This window comes from Nycticebus coucang, chromosome 10 (genome assembly GCF_027406575.1).
Source record: "Nycticebus coucang isolate mNycCou1 chromosome 10, mNycCou1.pri, whole genome shotgun sequence".
Classification (NCBI taxonomy): Eukaryota; Metazoa; Chordata; class Mammalia; order Primates; family Lorisidae; genus Nycticebus; species Nycticebus coucang.
In genome coordinates this window covers 78,146,466-78,160,153 of record NC_069789.1, presented here as the reverse complement: position 1 = coordinate 78,160,153, position 13,688 = coordinate 78,146,466, and the positions used below count along the sequence as shown (strand labels likewise).

General features: G+C 43.2%; 1 protein-coding gene across 4 annotated transcripts in view; it reads left to right on the top strand.

The window, feature by feature from the left end:
- Nucleotides 1-13,688, top strand: part of RGL1 (ral guanine nucleotide dissociation stimulator like 1) — a 287,354-nt gene that overhangs the window by 235,688 nt on the left and 37,978 nt on the right. For all 4 annotated transcript variants that reach the window (XM_053605796.1, XM_053605793.1, XM_053605795.1 and 1 more), the window contains 4 exons: nt 3,857-4,041; nt 7,077-7,201; nt 8,642-8,857; nt 12,406-12,509. In XM_053605796.1, coding sequence (XP_053461771.1) covers nt 3,857-4,041; nt 7,077-7,201; nt 8,642-8,857; nt 12,406-12,509 — 630 coding nt within the window. The remainder of the gene's footprint in view (nt 1-3,856; nt 4,042-7,076; nt 7,202-8,641; nt 8,858-12,405; nt 12,510-13,688) is intronic.

The window sequence follows — 13,688 nt, the reverse complement described above, 5'->3', positions numbered from 1 at the left end:
ATTTTAAAATTAGCAATCACGGGCAGTTAAGGAGTAAATGACATGTTAATATCACTGACTTCCGTCTGTCATTTTGGATTTCTCTCTGGGTGTTCTAAGTGATGAAATACTCAAAGGTCATCAGGTTGTCTCATCGTGAGGCTGATGCTCTTTTTGACTTTAATTTCGTGATATGATTATCTCTCCTTATCTGTTTTTCCATTAGTGTCATCAGAAGAATATCTTCTAACTGACATATTAAGCAAATAGTAGTATTAGTTATTTTAATTTGAAAGAACCAGACCAGCGCCATCTTAAGAGTTAAGTTTCGCTTTCCCTGCCATTTCAGTCAGTACAAACCCAGGCAATTCCCCAAAATCATGAGACAACCGCCCACCAATCAGGGACCCCCCCACCTAACCAATCCAGAAGCACCCCCTTTGTTTCAAGCTGTGCACGCCCACCCGCTGCTCCAGAGCTCGGGGCTCCTGGCTAGCATCTGTTGCAGCAGAGTCCCAGGGAGCCCAAGTTCGAACTTGCAATAAAAGGCCCTTTTGCTTTTGCATCGGACTCGGCTCCCCTGTGGTCTTTGTGGGGGATTTCAAGACCTGGGCACAACAAATTCATCTCTCTTTTGAGAAGTACACCACCACTCTGTAATAGTCAACCTTACGCCTGTGATGTTAGCTGTCCCTGTGTTCTTATCTGTCACCCTACTGTGTGCCCTCCACAGTTATGGGCTCAATGCTCAGAAAAGAAGGGAAATAATTCATAGGAAAAAAAAATCCTATTTCTTACAAAATGAAGAATGCTATTTCATCATTTTCTTCTTTAGTTCATGATACTTGGTTTTAGGGAAGACAGGAGAAATAACGAATGCTCTGTGCGGGCCCTCAAAAGGTGAAAGTCCGTTGATTTTATTTTGTTCATGTGTTCAATTCATTCCTTTCTCGAAGGAAATGAAATTGTTGTTTGTAATTTTATTTAACATGGACTGAAGACTCGGAGAATATTAGTTTTTTTCTATGATTTTTATTTGATGGTTTTATGTCATCTACTTTAGCAGTAGATAATGGAGTATTTTGTAGTTCGGAGTGCCTTAATGTCCTTAATAAAACAATGATGTACACAGGAGTGAAAACAGTTAGTGCATTTATTTCCTTCTGTTTGTACTGTTCCAAAAGCGAAGTGTCAAATTGGCTTTAGTTGTACTTTTGCCTTGATCGTAGTCCAGCCTCTCGGGCATGAAATCAGACGTGAGAGTGAGACACACCTGTGAAAGCCCAGCCTGCAGTTTCCCATGTGTGGGTAATGATAACTTTTAATCTAGTTGCAGTTTGCTAATTAAACAGACAATTTGTTTGAAGTATAATTAGATGGTAATAATTTTAAAATCTGCCAAAAATGTTTTTGGTTGAAAATTTTGTTCAGTGAGGTCTGTAACTGCAGAATTATATCTCTGTCAATAAAAAAACAGGCGGATTAGTTTATAGTCCGTGTCACCTTTTCCAGCCATCATCATCACGTATGTCTGGGTTGTGGGGTGGCTGGTTGCTAATGAGGCGAAGTTCTCTGTTCTCCATGAGACACAGACCAACATGTGCCTGGCTCGGAAGCGTTGGTAAAGTGTTTGAATGTGGAACATACAATAATAGCACTCAAGGCCTGGCTCGGGGGCTCACGCCTGTAATCCTAGCACTCTGGAGGCAGAGGCAGATGAATTGCTTGAGCTCAGGAATTCAAGACCAGCCTGACCAAGAGTGAAACTCCGTTTCTACTAAAAATGGAAAAGTTAGCCAGGCGTTGTGGTGGGTGCCTGTAGTCCCAGCTACCCGGGAGACTGAGGCAAGAGGATCACTTGAGCCTAGGAGTTTAAGGTTTCTGTGAGTTATGATACTATACCACTCTACCAAGGGTGACAAAGTGAGACCGTCTCAAAAAAAAAAAAAGAATAATAGCACTCAAAACATTTTATCCTTTTTACCATTCAGCTGTCTCTTTTTCTTGAGTGAGGGACTACCGTCTACCTGAAGATGACATGCCTGTGTTATCAGTAACGTGCTTGTAGGGAGCTGGGCACACACAGTGACCCTGTTTTTTGTGCCCTGGGTCCTTGTTTCGGCCAAGGTGGGCTCTGGGTGTGACCACCACTTCACGGTGGTTTTGCTTCTCAAGTTTGTCTCCTTTATCTTTCAGAGACCTGCCTTCTCTACCTACCATTTCACGCTCTTGAAACATATCCTCCTCATTGTAACTTGAGAAGCAAAAATATATTACTATGAGGACGTTTTTGGTGTTCATGCCGAAACCACTGGTGATCTTTCTAAACTTAAATGTATGCATTTATCTTTTCAAACCCAGGCGCTTCCTTTCCTCAGCTGGCTTTCTGGCCTCCTGACAGTTACTTCCTAAAATGTAACATTTGCGGTTAGTAGATTTGGTGGGGGATGTGTCTCTGATTTGAGCATAATCTCATTGTGTAAAGACTGCTTTGAAGTTGCTTCTGGACCCACTAAATCTTCTGCATGTCTTTTTCTGCATGGTCTGGGTTTTTCCAAAGTTTAGATTTCTTCTTCTTCTTCTTTTTTTTTTTTTTTTTGGAGACAGAGTCTTACTATGTTGCCCTGGGTAGTGTTAAGACCAAATTCCGCCACTGAGAGATCATCAGACACACATGCAAAAAACAAAGGAGTGAATTTATTCAAGCATGCTTGGGCTGTACCTCCGGCAGGACTCTGCTCAGAGGGGATGACCCCCAGGCAAAATGATGGCAGGTTTTATACTCTTTGGCGTGATGCATTTCGGGTTGCAGGGGAAATTTCCTGGGGGAAACCGGGACCAAGCTGGGGGGTTGGTGGGTGCAGGGACTGAGGTGACTTAGGAGGTTTAGGATTGGCTGATTCTACCTGGAGGCTGTGAGAACAAAGGAGTGCATATTGGATTGGCTGGCTCTATCCGGAACTGACCCCGCCCGGAGGCTATGGGACCCCAGAGGGCGGGGGTACCAGGGCCAACTCTCACTCTTCACTCTGCCAAACAGCCTTTCTCCTGCTTTCTCTCTCCTCCTTCTTATCCGGTGTCTCCCATTGCCCTCAATATCTCTGGGTGGGAGTTAGTCAACACTGTAGTGTAAATAACCCACTTGTAGTCAAAATCCTCCTTTTCTAGCAATTAAAGAGTTACTATAAAGTTTGTTAAAAACTTTTTTTGGGCTGCGAAAAAAACTGGGGTTGCTATGTTATAACTGTCTTGAGATAAGGTGCTGGCATTCGGCAGAAGCCCCAAGGTCAATTACTTATTTAGAACTAGAGGAAAAAATGGCTCTTTTCTTTTAAAACTGTAGCTTGCAGCCGCTTTTCTCTCCCCATCCCCTCTGCCCCACCGCAGAGTTAGAGTTCCGCGCTGGGCCCTTCAGTAGAGTGCCCTGGCATCACAGCTCTCAGCAACCTCCAACTCTTGGGCTTAAGCGATTTTCTTGCATCAGCCTCCCAAGTAGCTGGGTCAATAGGTACCCACCACAATGCCTGGCTATTCTTTTTTTTTTTTTTTTTTGTAGTTGTCATTGTTGTTTGGCAGGCCTGGGCTGGGTTCAAACCCGCCAGCTCCAGTGTATGTGGCTGGCGCCCTAGCCACTGAGCTACAGGCGCGGAGCCTAGCTTTCTTTTTTTTTTTTTAATCCTACTGTTTATCCCTAGTCCCTGCTGGTCAGCAACTACTTAAGATAATAAAGTGGAGTCAGCTTGTTCTCAAGTGCTTTAAATTCATGGACGCTTCCAAGCATTTTACCTTTTGAGCCCCTGTCCAGGTTTCCCTGGGGCACAGCAGGGTGGGTCCCCGCGGCCGGGGGCATGTATGAGTCTCCATTTCTCTTTCTCAGTGCCATCGCTTCACTACTGAGGGCCTGGCTTGACCAATGTGCCGAAGATTTCCGGGAGCCCCCGCACTTCCCTTGCTTGCAGAAACTGCTGGATTATCTAAAACGGATGATGCCAGGCTCTGACCCAGAGAGAAGGGCACAAAATCTTCTTGAGCAATTTCAGAAGCAAGAAGTGGAAAATGACAGTGAGTACTTGTTCACTCACAGGAAGAAAGCTTGATTCTGATTCTCTAACCTCCATGTGGGAGAAATGTTCTCCCTATACTGGCTAAATATTGGAAACCTTGGTACCCTCAGAAGGACAAGCAGCTGGAGGGGTGGTATGGGTGTCATGTTCTCAAGGTCACTGGTGTGCCAATTATAGAGCCTAGAGTTTGGCAAAGGAGGAGCTTTTCAAGACCACCTGGTCTGGTCCCCTCATTAGTTTATAGATGAGGAAACTGTAGAAACTCCGGCAGAGAGAAATCAAGTCATTTTCTAAGGCTTCTTCTATCACTAAGAAGAAAAGAGTGGTCTGTCTCCTTGATGATTTTTTATCCTCCCTTATTGATGTGTATCATGCTGAACCTGAATTTGCTTTCTATTATCTGCCCAGTAGTTCCTTCTATCACATGTAAACCCATCAGAAACTCCTCATCCAGCAGGCAAGGAATTATTTAATTCTGATCCTGACCTCCTAAAAGCTCAGAAAAGGTGTTTCTCCTTTAGCACAGAAAGCGTAGCAGCAATGTGTCCCATGCCAGCGCAGATTACTATCACTTAGCATCTCGGATGGCCTCATCAAAGGAAGTTTCTGTGGCCATTCTTTCCTATTTGAGGAACTGACCGCCTATTTTCAAGGACAAAGGCAAGGCTACCACTGCAGGTTGTGGGGTGCTTGGAGCTTTGAAGCTTTGAAGTCAGAAAAGAGGTTAGGAGAAGCTTCCATTGTGACGTTTTGTCCCCTCCCTGGGGTGCTGGGTGATGGTTGCTGTGGCAGCTGACCCACTTGGGACTTGTGACAGGCATTTCCATGAAGGGATGCCTGATTTCCTCCGTCAGGGAGAGGAAATGTTCCTTAGCACCAACAAGGGAAGCTTCATCAGCTCCAAAGAAAACAGCTTTACATTCCAAACAATACCTGCTGAATTTTTTATGTATGGGGGACCCCAGAGAGGGAAATGCAATTGCATCATTGGAAGCTGACTGCCAAATACTGCTGTATCTCAGATGACTTCATCTGCCAGGAATGTTTGAATACCAGGGCCACTCGCTCCTCCAGCTGCAGACCTCCGCTCCCCTCCCAGCCTCCACGCCTGGCTGTGTGCTGGAGTGGGAAATGCTGTGTTGGAGCCTGGCTCTCCCCAGTGGGGCTGCCCCTGGCTTCATGCCTAATTGGGGAACCGGTGGGACCAGTCGTTCATTGTTGCCAGCTCAGGGACTGGAAGGCAGAGCTCATTTGGCAGGCTGAGGCAGGGGAGCGGGAGACTGCCTAGGTTCTCATATGCTGGTTTTACCCAGTCTCACAATGGCAGAGGTCACACGCTCTCCTATATAGTTATCAAAAGTGAAATTGTGCTTCCGGTTTTTACTTACCTCTGGCAGAGTATCAAAAGCAGAAAATAGTGAAGGCATGGGCTATGCCTCAGAAAGGACCATGCGATCTTCACACACAGCAGCATTCTAGACACGTGTTGGCTCCTGTGTTTGTTGAGTGAATGAATGAGATTGAACCTTAGAACACCTCTCCTGAGTGGAGGCGGGTCAGCCTCTGCATTGCTGGCAAGAAGGATGAGAGGCCCATTCTGAACCTTCGTTTGGGTTCCCAGATTTCATATTACTCTGTGCAAGGAGAGAGTGCACCAGAGTTGTGTGGAGGAAAAGTGGTGAAATTGGATTCTTTAAGCCCTCCACGTCATAGGGCTTAGGCTTCCTTCAGCTTATACGTGTTTTGTCCTAAGGAGGCAGGTAGCGATCCTCTCCTACATTTTCAGTCATAGCCCAACCCCGTTCACATGAGACATTCAAGTTTGGGGTAAGGAGCCCATCCTTAAGTCACATACCTCCCACCAGGCTAGGCAGGTACCCACATGCTGCCCTGAATAAGGGACCTGGTGTAGGGTCCACCCTTACAACCCCTTTTCCCTTATACAATTTTTTAAAAAGCCATCCTAGGGCAGCGCCTGTGGCTCAAAGGGATAGGGCGCCAGTCCCATATGCTGGAGGTGGTGGGTTCAAACCCAGCCTCGGCCAAAAACCACAAAAAAAAAAAAGCCATCCTAACTTGATCCAGGATGCCTAAAAGTCTTTTGTTCCATAAAGAGAGAAAAGGCTTAAAATACAAATGTTCTGGGGGAGCAGGAGCACACCGGTTGACACGGCTGCTGAGATGTAAGTGAAAGTAACTAGATTTTCTCCCTGAGAACAGGTTTGGCAGGAAGAGCGCTGAGGCTGTGAGGAGGATGAGTTTGGGAGACAACCTGGCGAAGGCAGAAAGGTGCCAGGGCAGGGAGGTTGGGAAGCCAGTCAGAAAAGCTTCATCAAATTGCAGTCTTTGCAAAGGGAGACTAGCGGTCCTGCCCCAGGTGTGGGCCTTTCAGCTTTTCACTCCAAGTCCAGGCTGTGCCCTGTGTAATTTGCTAGTTGATGAGCTTATCTATAATGAGGTTCAGGTGAGTTTAGTGCAAGGCTGTTCTCCTACTTCGTGTATCCTTGACTTCAGGTGGAAGCGGAAAGCCGCTGTGCACGTTGAGAGTTCTGAGGACTTTTCTGGCATTTCTAACACCAGAACGGCCCCGCCTACCTGCCCAAAGCCTCACCTGCCTTTGTGCCCAGCCGTTCCAGGCTTCTGATCATAAGTGGTCCAGCAATTCAGAGTTGCACAGTTGGGGTATAGGATTAGTCCTGGAACTGATCAGAGAGTTTGAGGGAGCCCAAGATGAGGGTAACTTCCAAACGTGAGCCCAGATCTGCTTCTCCAGCCTTTGCCTAACCTGGCTCAGTCCTTGGGTTAGGAACCAGGAGTTTGTCAAAGTGACAGCAAGAGGCCTCCATCCTTACTAAAGGGTGTAAAAATAAGCAGAGATTGGGAGACCTCTATTTCACTGAGACATACTGTGCTTGTTCCCTCTCTGGGAGTTTTCTGGAGCCTTCTTCCTGAATGAAAGAAGTCCAGTTTGCCTCTGTAAGCAAGATTCTATACACTGGCACCAAATTGCTAATCTTTTCCATGTGTAAACAGATGGGCTTCTCAACACCATCTCCTTCAGCCTGGAAGAGGAAGAGGAACTGGAGGGTGGAGGGTCAGCAGAATTCACGTGCTTCTCAGAGGACCTGGTGGCAGAGCAGCTGACCTACATGGACGCAGTATGTCCTCTCTTTGTGTCTGGGATGTGTCCCCATTGAAACCATGGGGTGGGGGTGGCCCAGAGAGGGCAGTGGGGTTATGCGATTTAAGTCCTTTCGAACCCTTGAGAGAGGCTGAGCCTGTAACTGCAGAGTTAAGATGAATCAATGATCTGAATAATTCAGGCCTAAGCTTTTCTTGCAATTCTAGGGGAAGGCTACTTTTTACTGGGAGCTCAAGACAGAGAGCAATAAGAATTCTAAACCTGGTGAAACAACATCTACCCTGTTCCCTGGGTATTTCTCTCCCTTTCCGCTCATAAATATTTCAAGATCTGAGCTATTTATTTGGAGGATTGTAGAGGGGTCAAAGTATAAATTAGGATAAAATAAATTCACCGAATCCACATGCGACCATCTCTGGCAGCTCATTTCCACGTGTGTTTCCTGTACTTTAAAAGCTGGAATATTTTTGTGAGCTGTACATATTTGATTATGCTAGTCACATTTCCTAGTTCAAATGTTAGCTGGTAAATACCAGAGAAAGAGGCGACCGACGACTAGTAGGAATTATCACAATAGCTTTAGCTCTTCTGCAGCTCCCACTTTTGAGAAAGGAGCAGAGAAAGTGGCAGTTTCTATCTGATAAATAGGCAACTAGAACATCAGCAGTAAAGCAGGTCGTCTGTATAAAGCAAACCCTGGTGATTATTCTTTTATGCAAAACCCCTATGCCTCTTACATTGAATTGTTGTGTAAATGAGAATCTGATTTGTTCAACAATTTTTTTTTTTGGTGGTGGTGGGGGTCCTGCAACTTGCAGCATAAGAAAAAGATAGAAAACTTTGCTGGTTATAACTTTTAGGAAAAGACCTGGAAACGAGGCTTTAAATCCTTCCTTCTTTCTTTTACTGTGTGACACTGAATAGTTTCTCCTTTTGTATTTTACTTTCTTCATGTTAAAGAACGTGAAACAGTGGCATTGATGAGTGTGGCACGTGCTGCCGTTGTGCGGCTCACTTTCCAGGCGGCGGTCAGTGAGTACCCGCCTGCATTATAGACCGTTTATGGTTGTGAGTGCCCAGGATGCACTGTGGATATGATTTTGTGCTTAAGGAACCTTAACTAACTAGTTTTTTTTTTTTTTTTAAGTTTAGATTTTACTGGCTTTCCTTGCAAGACAGAAAAGTCATAATGTTTTCAGTCATTTAAATTTTCTTTTGGTCATTGTGTTCTTTTTGCTCAGTTGAGCAGATTTGAAAAGATCATGTAGGTGTTTATGATCCACTAGTATATTCATTATTTACTTTTATCTATTGGAATGGACACCACAAGGCAGATCAAGAAGAAAAGGATTATTTGTTCGTTCGTGAAATACCAATTTACAGATGACCCTGGTGACGTGCTTTGCCACATGAAGTGTCTGCATTATCCTTTAAGTCGGTTCTTCTTTTGTTCTAGCAACTGTTCAAGAAAGTAGTGCCTCACCACTGCCTGGGCTGCATTTGGTCTCAAAGGGATAAGAAGGAAAACAAGCATTTGGCTCCTACCATCCGTGCTACCATCTCTCAGTTTAATACCCTCACCAAATGTGTTGTCAGCACCATCCTGGGGGGCAAAGAACTCAAAACTCAGCAGAGAGCCAAAATCATGGAGAAGTGGATCAACATTGCTCATGTAATTATCTTTTAAAGAATATTCTTTGTGTGCAGTAGATGTTAGAGATTCCTCCATCAGCTTTGTTTAAATGGTTTGGCTATTTGGTTGAAAAGGCAGTCAAAAGACCTCAAAAGTGAGGATCCACTGGGTTTTGCTCGTTCCAAAGTAAGAAAAAAAAAGTCACCTTTTGAACTTGGGACCTTATTTATTTTCCTTTAAAAAAAATTTGATCTCCTGCTCATATCTTTTCGTTTGTGGGCCCCCCACACTGCTGCTTCTTGGGGATGAGACATTCTGTCTGCCTTTTTTTTTTTTTTTTTTTTTTTTACCACAGACTTGATCTCTACACCATGTTCAATGAACATAAACAAATGGTGTGCACATCAAACAGACCGCTGTTCAGCCCAGAGTGATTACTCATGCACCCTTCTAGTACCTGGAAGCATTACATCTTCTGCAGATTTGAAGAGCTGGTAGCTTTTCAGAATCCGTGATCTCTTTTTTAAAGGACTGAGAAACACTCACAGAAATCTCACCTTAATCCAAAGGCTTCCTGGAGGCCTCACACCTGAAGTTGGGGTGGGTAGAGTTTATTCCTGGTCCTGAGTACCGTTCTGCTGAATGTTGGAGCCTCGTCTCCTGGATCAGCTGTTTACATGCCATGTGACCTCCACTTACCATTTTATGTCATGAATGAAAAATGCGAATAGTATCCCGTCAGATGGTCACCAAATATTTTACGAGCTCTTAATGTGTGTGAGCTAAAATACTATTAATATATACTTCAGGAACATCCCAGGATAGAACACAATTATTTGGCCTTATAGGAACCTATAGTCAAAGAAGGACATACTGGAATTATCATCTCACCCTGGGCAGTAGGGCTGTCTGAGATGAGGCCTGTAAAAGCAGAGGAGGGAGAAATTACTTCTGATTGGGATGACAGAAGAAGGCTTCACGGATGAGGTGACTTTTGAATTTTGCTTCGAATAATAGGAATTTTGGTATTTGCACATTAGAGATAAAGTATTTTTTTCCTAGACAGAAGAAATTACTTCAGCAAGACAATGATTTTGAAAAGTGATTATTTTTCTTTTTCAACCAGAACACATTTTGTTTTATATGTCAATATGTGTATTTCCATTAAGCCCCTTCCTATAGCAGGGGTCCTCAAACTGCGGCCCACGGGCCACATGAGGCGGTGTGATTGTATTTGTTCCCATTTTGTTTTTTTACTTCAAAATAAGATATGTGCAGTGTGCATAGGAATTTGTTCATAGTTTGTTTTTTTTTTAAACTATAGTCTGGCCCTCCAACGGTCTGAGGGACAGTGAATGGCCCCCTGTTTAAAAATTTGAGGACACCTGCTATAGGGCATAATGCCTAAGCCTTTCATATTCTTCTTAGTTGTCTTTGATTAAAGAGCAAGGATGGAATTGTACCAGAGAATGTGTCTTGTTTTGAGTTTTTAGGTTGCCTGTTATTACAAACTTTTTAGTATATGAGCAAAGTGATCAAGAAACAAAGGGTTGCATAAGGAACTTGCTTTTCTCCTACTGCACATTGAGCTCATTTCTCGACAATTAAGAGCTATAAAAAAAGGTCTGATAAAGTATGATATAGCATAGAAATTCTGTTTGCTTAGAATGATAAGAAATTATTTTTCTTTTTTTGCCACAAATGCCACAGCGTGTCCCCAAAGCATTCTATTCCCAGTCCATTCAGCTCCTGAGAAAATCTATAGCAAGAAGATAGAGTCTATATATACAACACAGTGTGGCTCAAACGATATCATTTGGTTTAAAAAATTGTGCATTTATGTGATAATTAGAAAAACAAGTTGGATAATTTGAAGTATATTGTAAATTCCATAGCATGTGGCACAAAGCCAAGGGTCCTTAATCTTGGTGCTACAGTTTCCTAATGTTACGTCTTTTGCATTGTATAGGGTGAGTTAATAAAATTATAAAACTCACAGGTGGCTTACTGCCAGGATTTATTTTTCCTGTATTAATCACAGTCAATTTCTATTGAAAGAGTATTTGAAAAAATGATAAACATGAAAAAAATGACCTAAGATGATTATATTTTCCTTTAATGTCACGTTTTTCCTTTTGGATCACATCTCCTGGAAGATACCTTCATTTCTAGAAATGGGACCAGATACTTTTAGAACTCCTTTAAACCTCTTTCTGAACGTGTTCTGTATATTTATTGTAATTATAGCCATGTCTAGACTATACTACACTTTAGAGCCTTCCCTTTCCTTTTTCCTCCCTCCCTCCCTCCCTCCTTCTTTCCCCCCTCTCTCTCTTCCCTCCCTCCCTTCCTTCCTTCTTTCTTCCTTTTCTTTCTGGGAGGACATTGAGGTATTTAAAAAGAGTGAACATGACTTTTATAAAGTACTTTGGCATTTACTCTAAAGAAAATGTTTGAGGGTTTGTTTGGCATGGTTTTCAGTAGCCAGGTTTTGGCATGCTAAATTAGAGAATGCTGTTTTTCCTTCATATTCAGGATTAGCATTACTTTGTGAAATGGCCCTTGAAGCAATTTGCTTTCATGTCCAACTACTCTGGGACTCCTTCTCCCAGATGTTCTGCACAAAGCCAAACACGTGCTCAAAAGGTGGACTCAGTTGTCAGCAGCGGATCAGTTGCACACCCACGTGCCTATGTAGGAAGCATCCACCACATTGCCACCTTCCGCATGCCAGCCAGCACTAGGACCCTTTCCCTATTTTACTGTCCCCGCTGTTCATTCAGCAAGACGTTGACTCCAAGGTCACTAACTGCTCATGCTATTGGCTCCTTATGGTAGCTGAAGTTTTAAGTAGGAAGCCTCTCTCCTTACCCAGAAAATGGCATTCAGAATGTTTCCTGTTCTGTTTCTATTTTTTTTTTTTTAAACACTGCCAAACACTGCCTTTTATTTTAAAAGGCCAAGTTATTTTGGAAGCATAGAAGTACCAAGGTGTTTCTGAATGTTTATAGTTGCAGGACAAGTCAATTTGAAACCAAATGAATGTGTATAAAAATAGTCCCTCTTGGCTAAGAGCGTAAAAGCCAAAGTTCAAATTGTGGTGAATTTTTATTGCAAAGTTATATACACCTCTCTGAACAAGGGCTGGTCGTGAGATGTTCCATACCATCTGACCTTGCAGTGGCTGGTGTGCAGCTCAGTTTGTGGGTCTAAAGTGATCTTTCATGTGTATTTTTAGGGTATCTGTGTGCTCTCAGCAAAAGAAAGTTGCTTTTTCTAGCACGGCTCTGTAAGATTCACCTCCATTAGTGTTTTTACTAGGAAAGCTGGAAACCATAAAATTGTAACAACAACACAAAAAAATATATTAAAGGGAGAAAAACAAGCATATGGTGCCAAAATCTATAAAGTGTTTCAATGACTGGGGTGGGAGGAAGGAGCCACTTTTTGATGTTCAGTATTTATACAGCTGCCTATTTAGTGGTAAGAATTCATAGCAGCTGTGATACCTCTAAAACAGGAAACCACCAAGTCACTGTAGTATTGATATTTAAATGCCTTTTATGTTTTCATCACTCCCCATACAGGAATGTAGACTCCTGAAGAATTTTTCCTCTTTGAGAGCCATCGTTTCAGCATTGCAGTCTAATTCCATCTATCGGTTAAAAAAGACGTGGGCAGCCGTCCCAAAGTAAGTTCCCAAGAGTCTGCTCTACTTGGCTTTGACTGGTGTGATTAGTTGCTATATTGGTGCCATGGGCCCTCACCTTCAAAGCTCCCGTTACATAACCGGGGAAGCATATTTGAAATCCTCTGTGTGTTCCGGGTAGGGTTCATGACCATGCGTGAGTCCTGAGGAAGGGCTGCTGTAGAAATCAACCTCATTCTAAGTAAGTGTACCAGTGCCAAGATGACTGGCCTTTGGGGTGATTTGAAAGATGTGCTTATTATCTGGATTTCGAGGGGTAAGGTTGTGAAATGCTGAATTTATAGCAGTTTGCCCTGACTTCTAGTTAGTTTTCAGCCTCATTCCAAAGCTCTGAGTTACTCCAGGATCCCTCAGGGGTGCAGAGAGGGTCTTAGTTCTTCATGTCCAGCAGGAAGCTATTTTGTAATCCATTTCTGCTTCAGCATATTAATAGCTACCTTACTGATAGTAGAAACCCTTAGGCGCTCCTGAGTACCTGACTGAAATTATTAACTGGCCACATTCTAGGCTATTTCTCCTTCGTATTTCTTGGTACAACCTTTGGAACAATCAACAACCTAATTTCCTTATTATTTCACGACTGCTACATTTTCCATCTCCAGAACTTCACTTGTAGACCAGAGAACTTTTTGCAGTTTTCTTCATCAGGACTTTTCCCCTTGGTTTTCCTCTTCATTATTTTGAGTAGTCTCTGTGTATATGAGAGATTAGTTGATAGGTTTTCCTTTGCACATACATTTTATGAAAGGTAGGATTAACATAAAATCCTGGTGAAAGACAATGGGAAAATCAGAAGCCTGGGGCGTCCTCACCCTTCACACCTCTACGTTGCCTCTTCTTCCCCTCATCATCCTCCCAACTATAGTATCAAAAATAAAGGGACGATCAGGTATTATAATGCAGCTTTGCCTTATTGCAACCTTGTCTGATTGCAGTGAAAGGTAATATTAGCTTTCACTGGTGGTTGATAAATAGAACTTTAAGGAGTCACCCAGCCATCCTAGGATTTCTTCCACAGCAACTTTGAGGCTAAGACACAAATTAAAAAGCTAGTAAACTTGTGTCTTAGTCTCCTTAGTTGCCATATGAGAAAGTGTGTTCTTTCAGATGGCTGTTTTGTTTTGAGTCAGAGTCTTGCTCTGTTGTCCAGGCCAAAGTGCA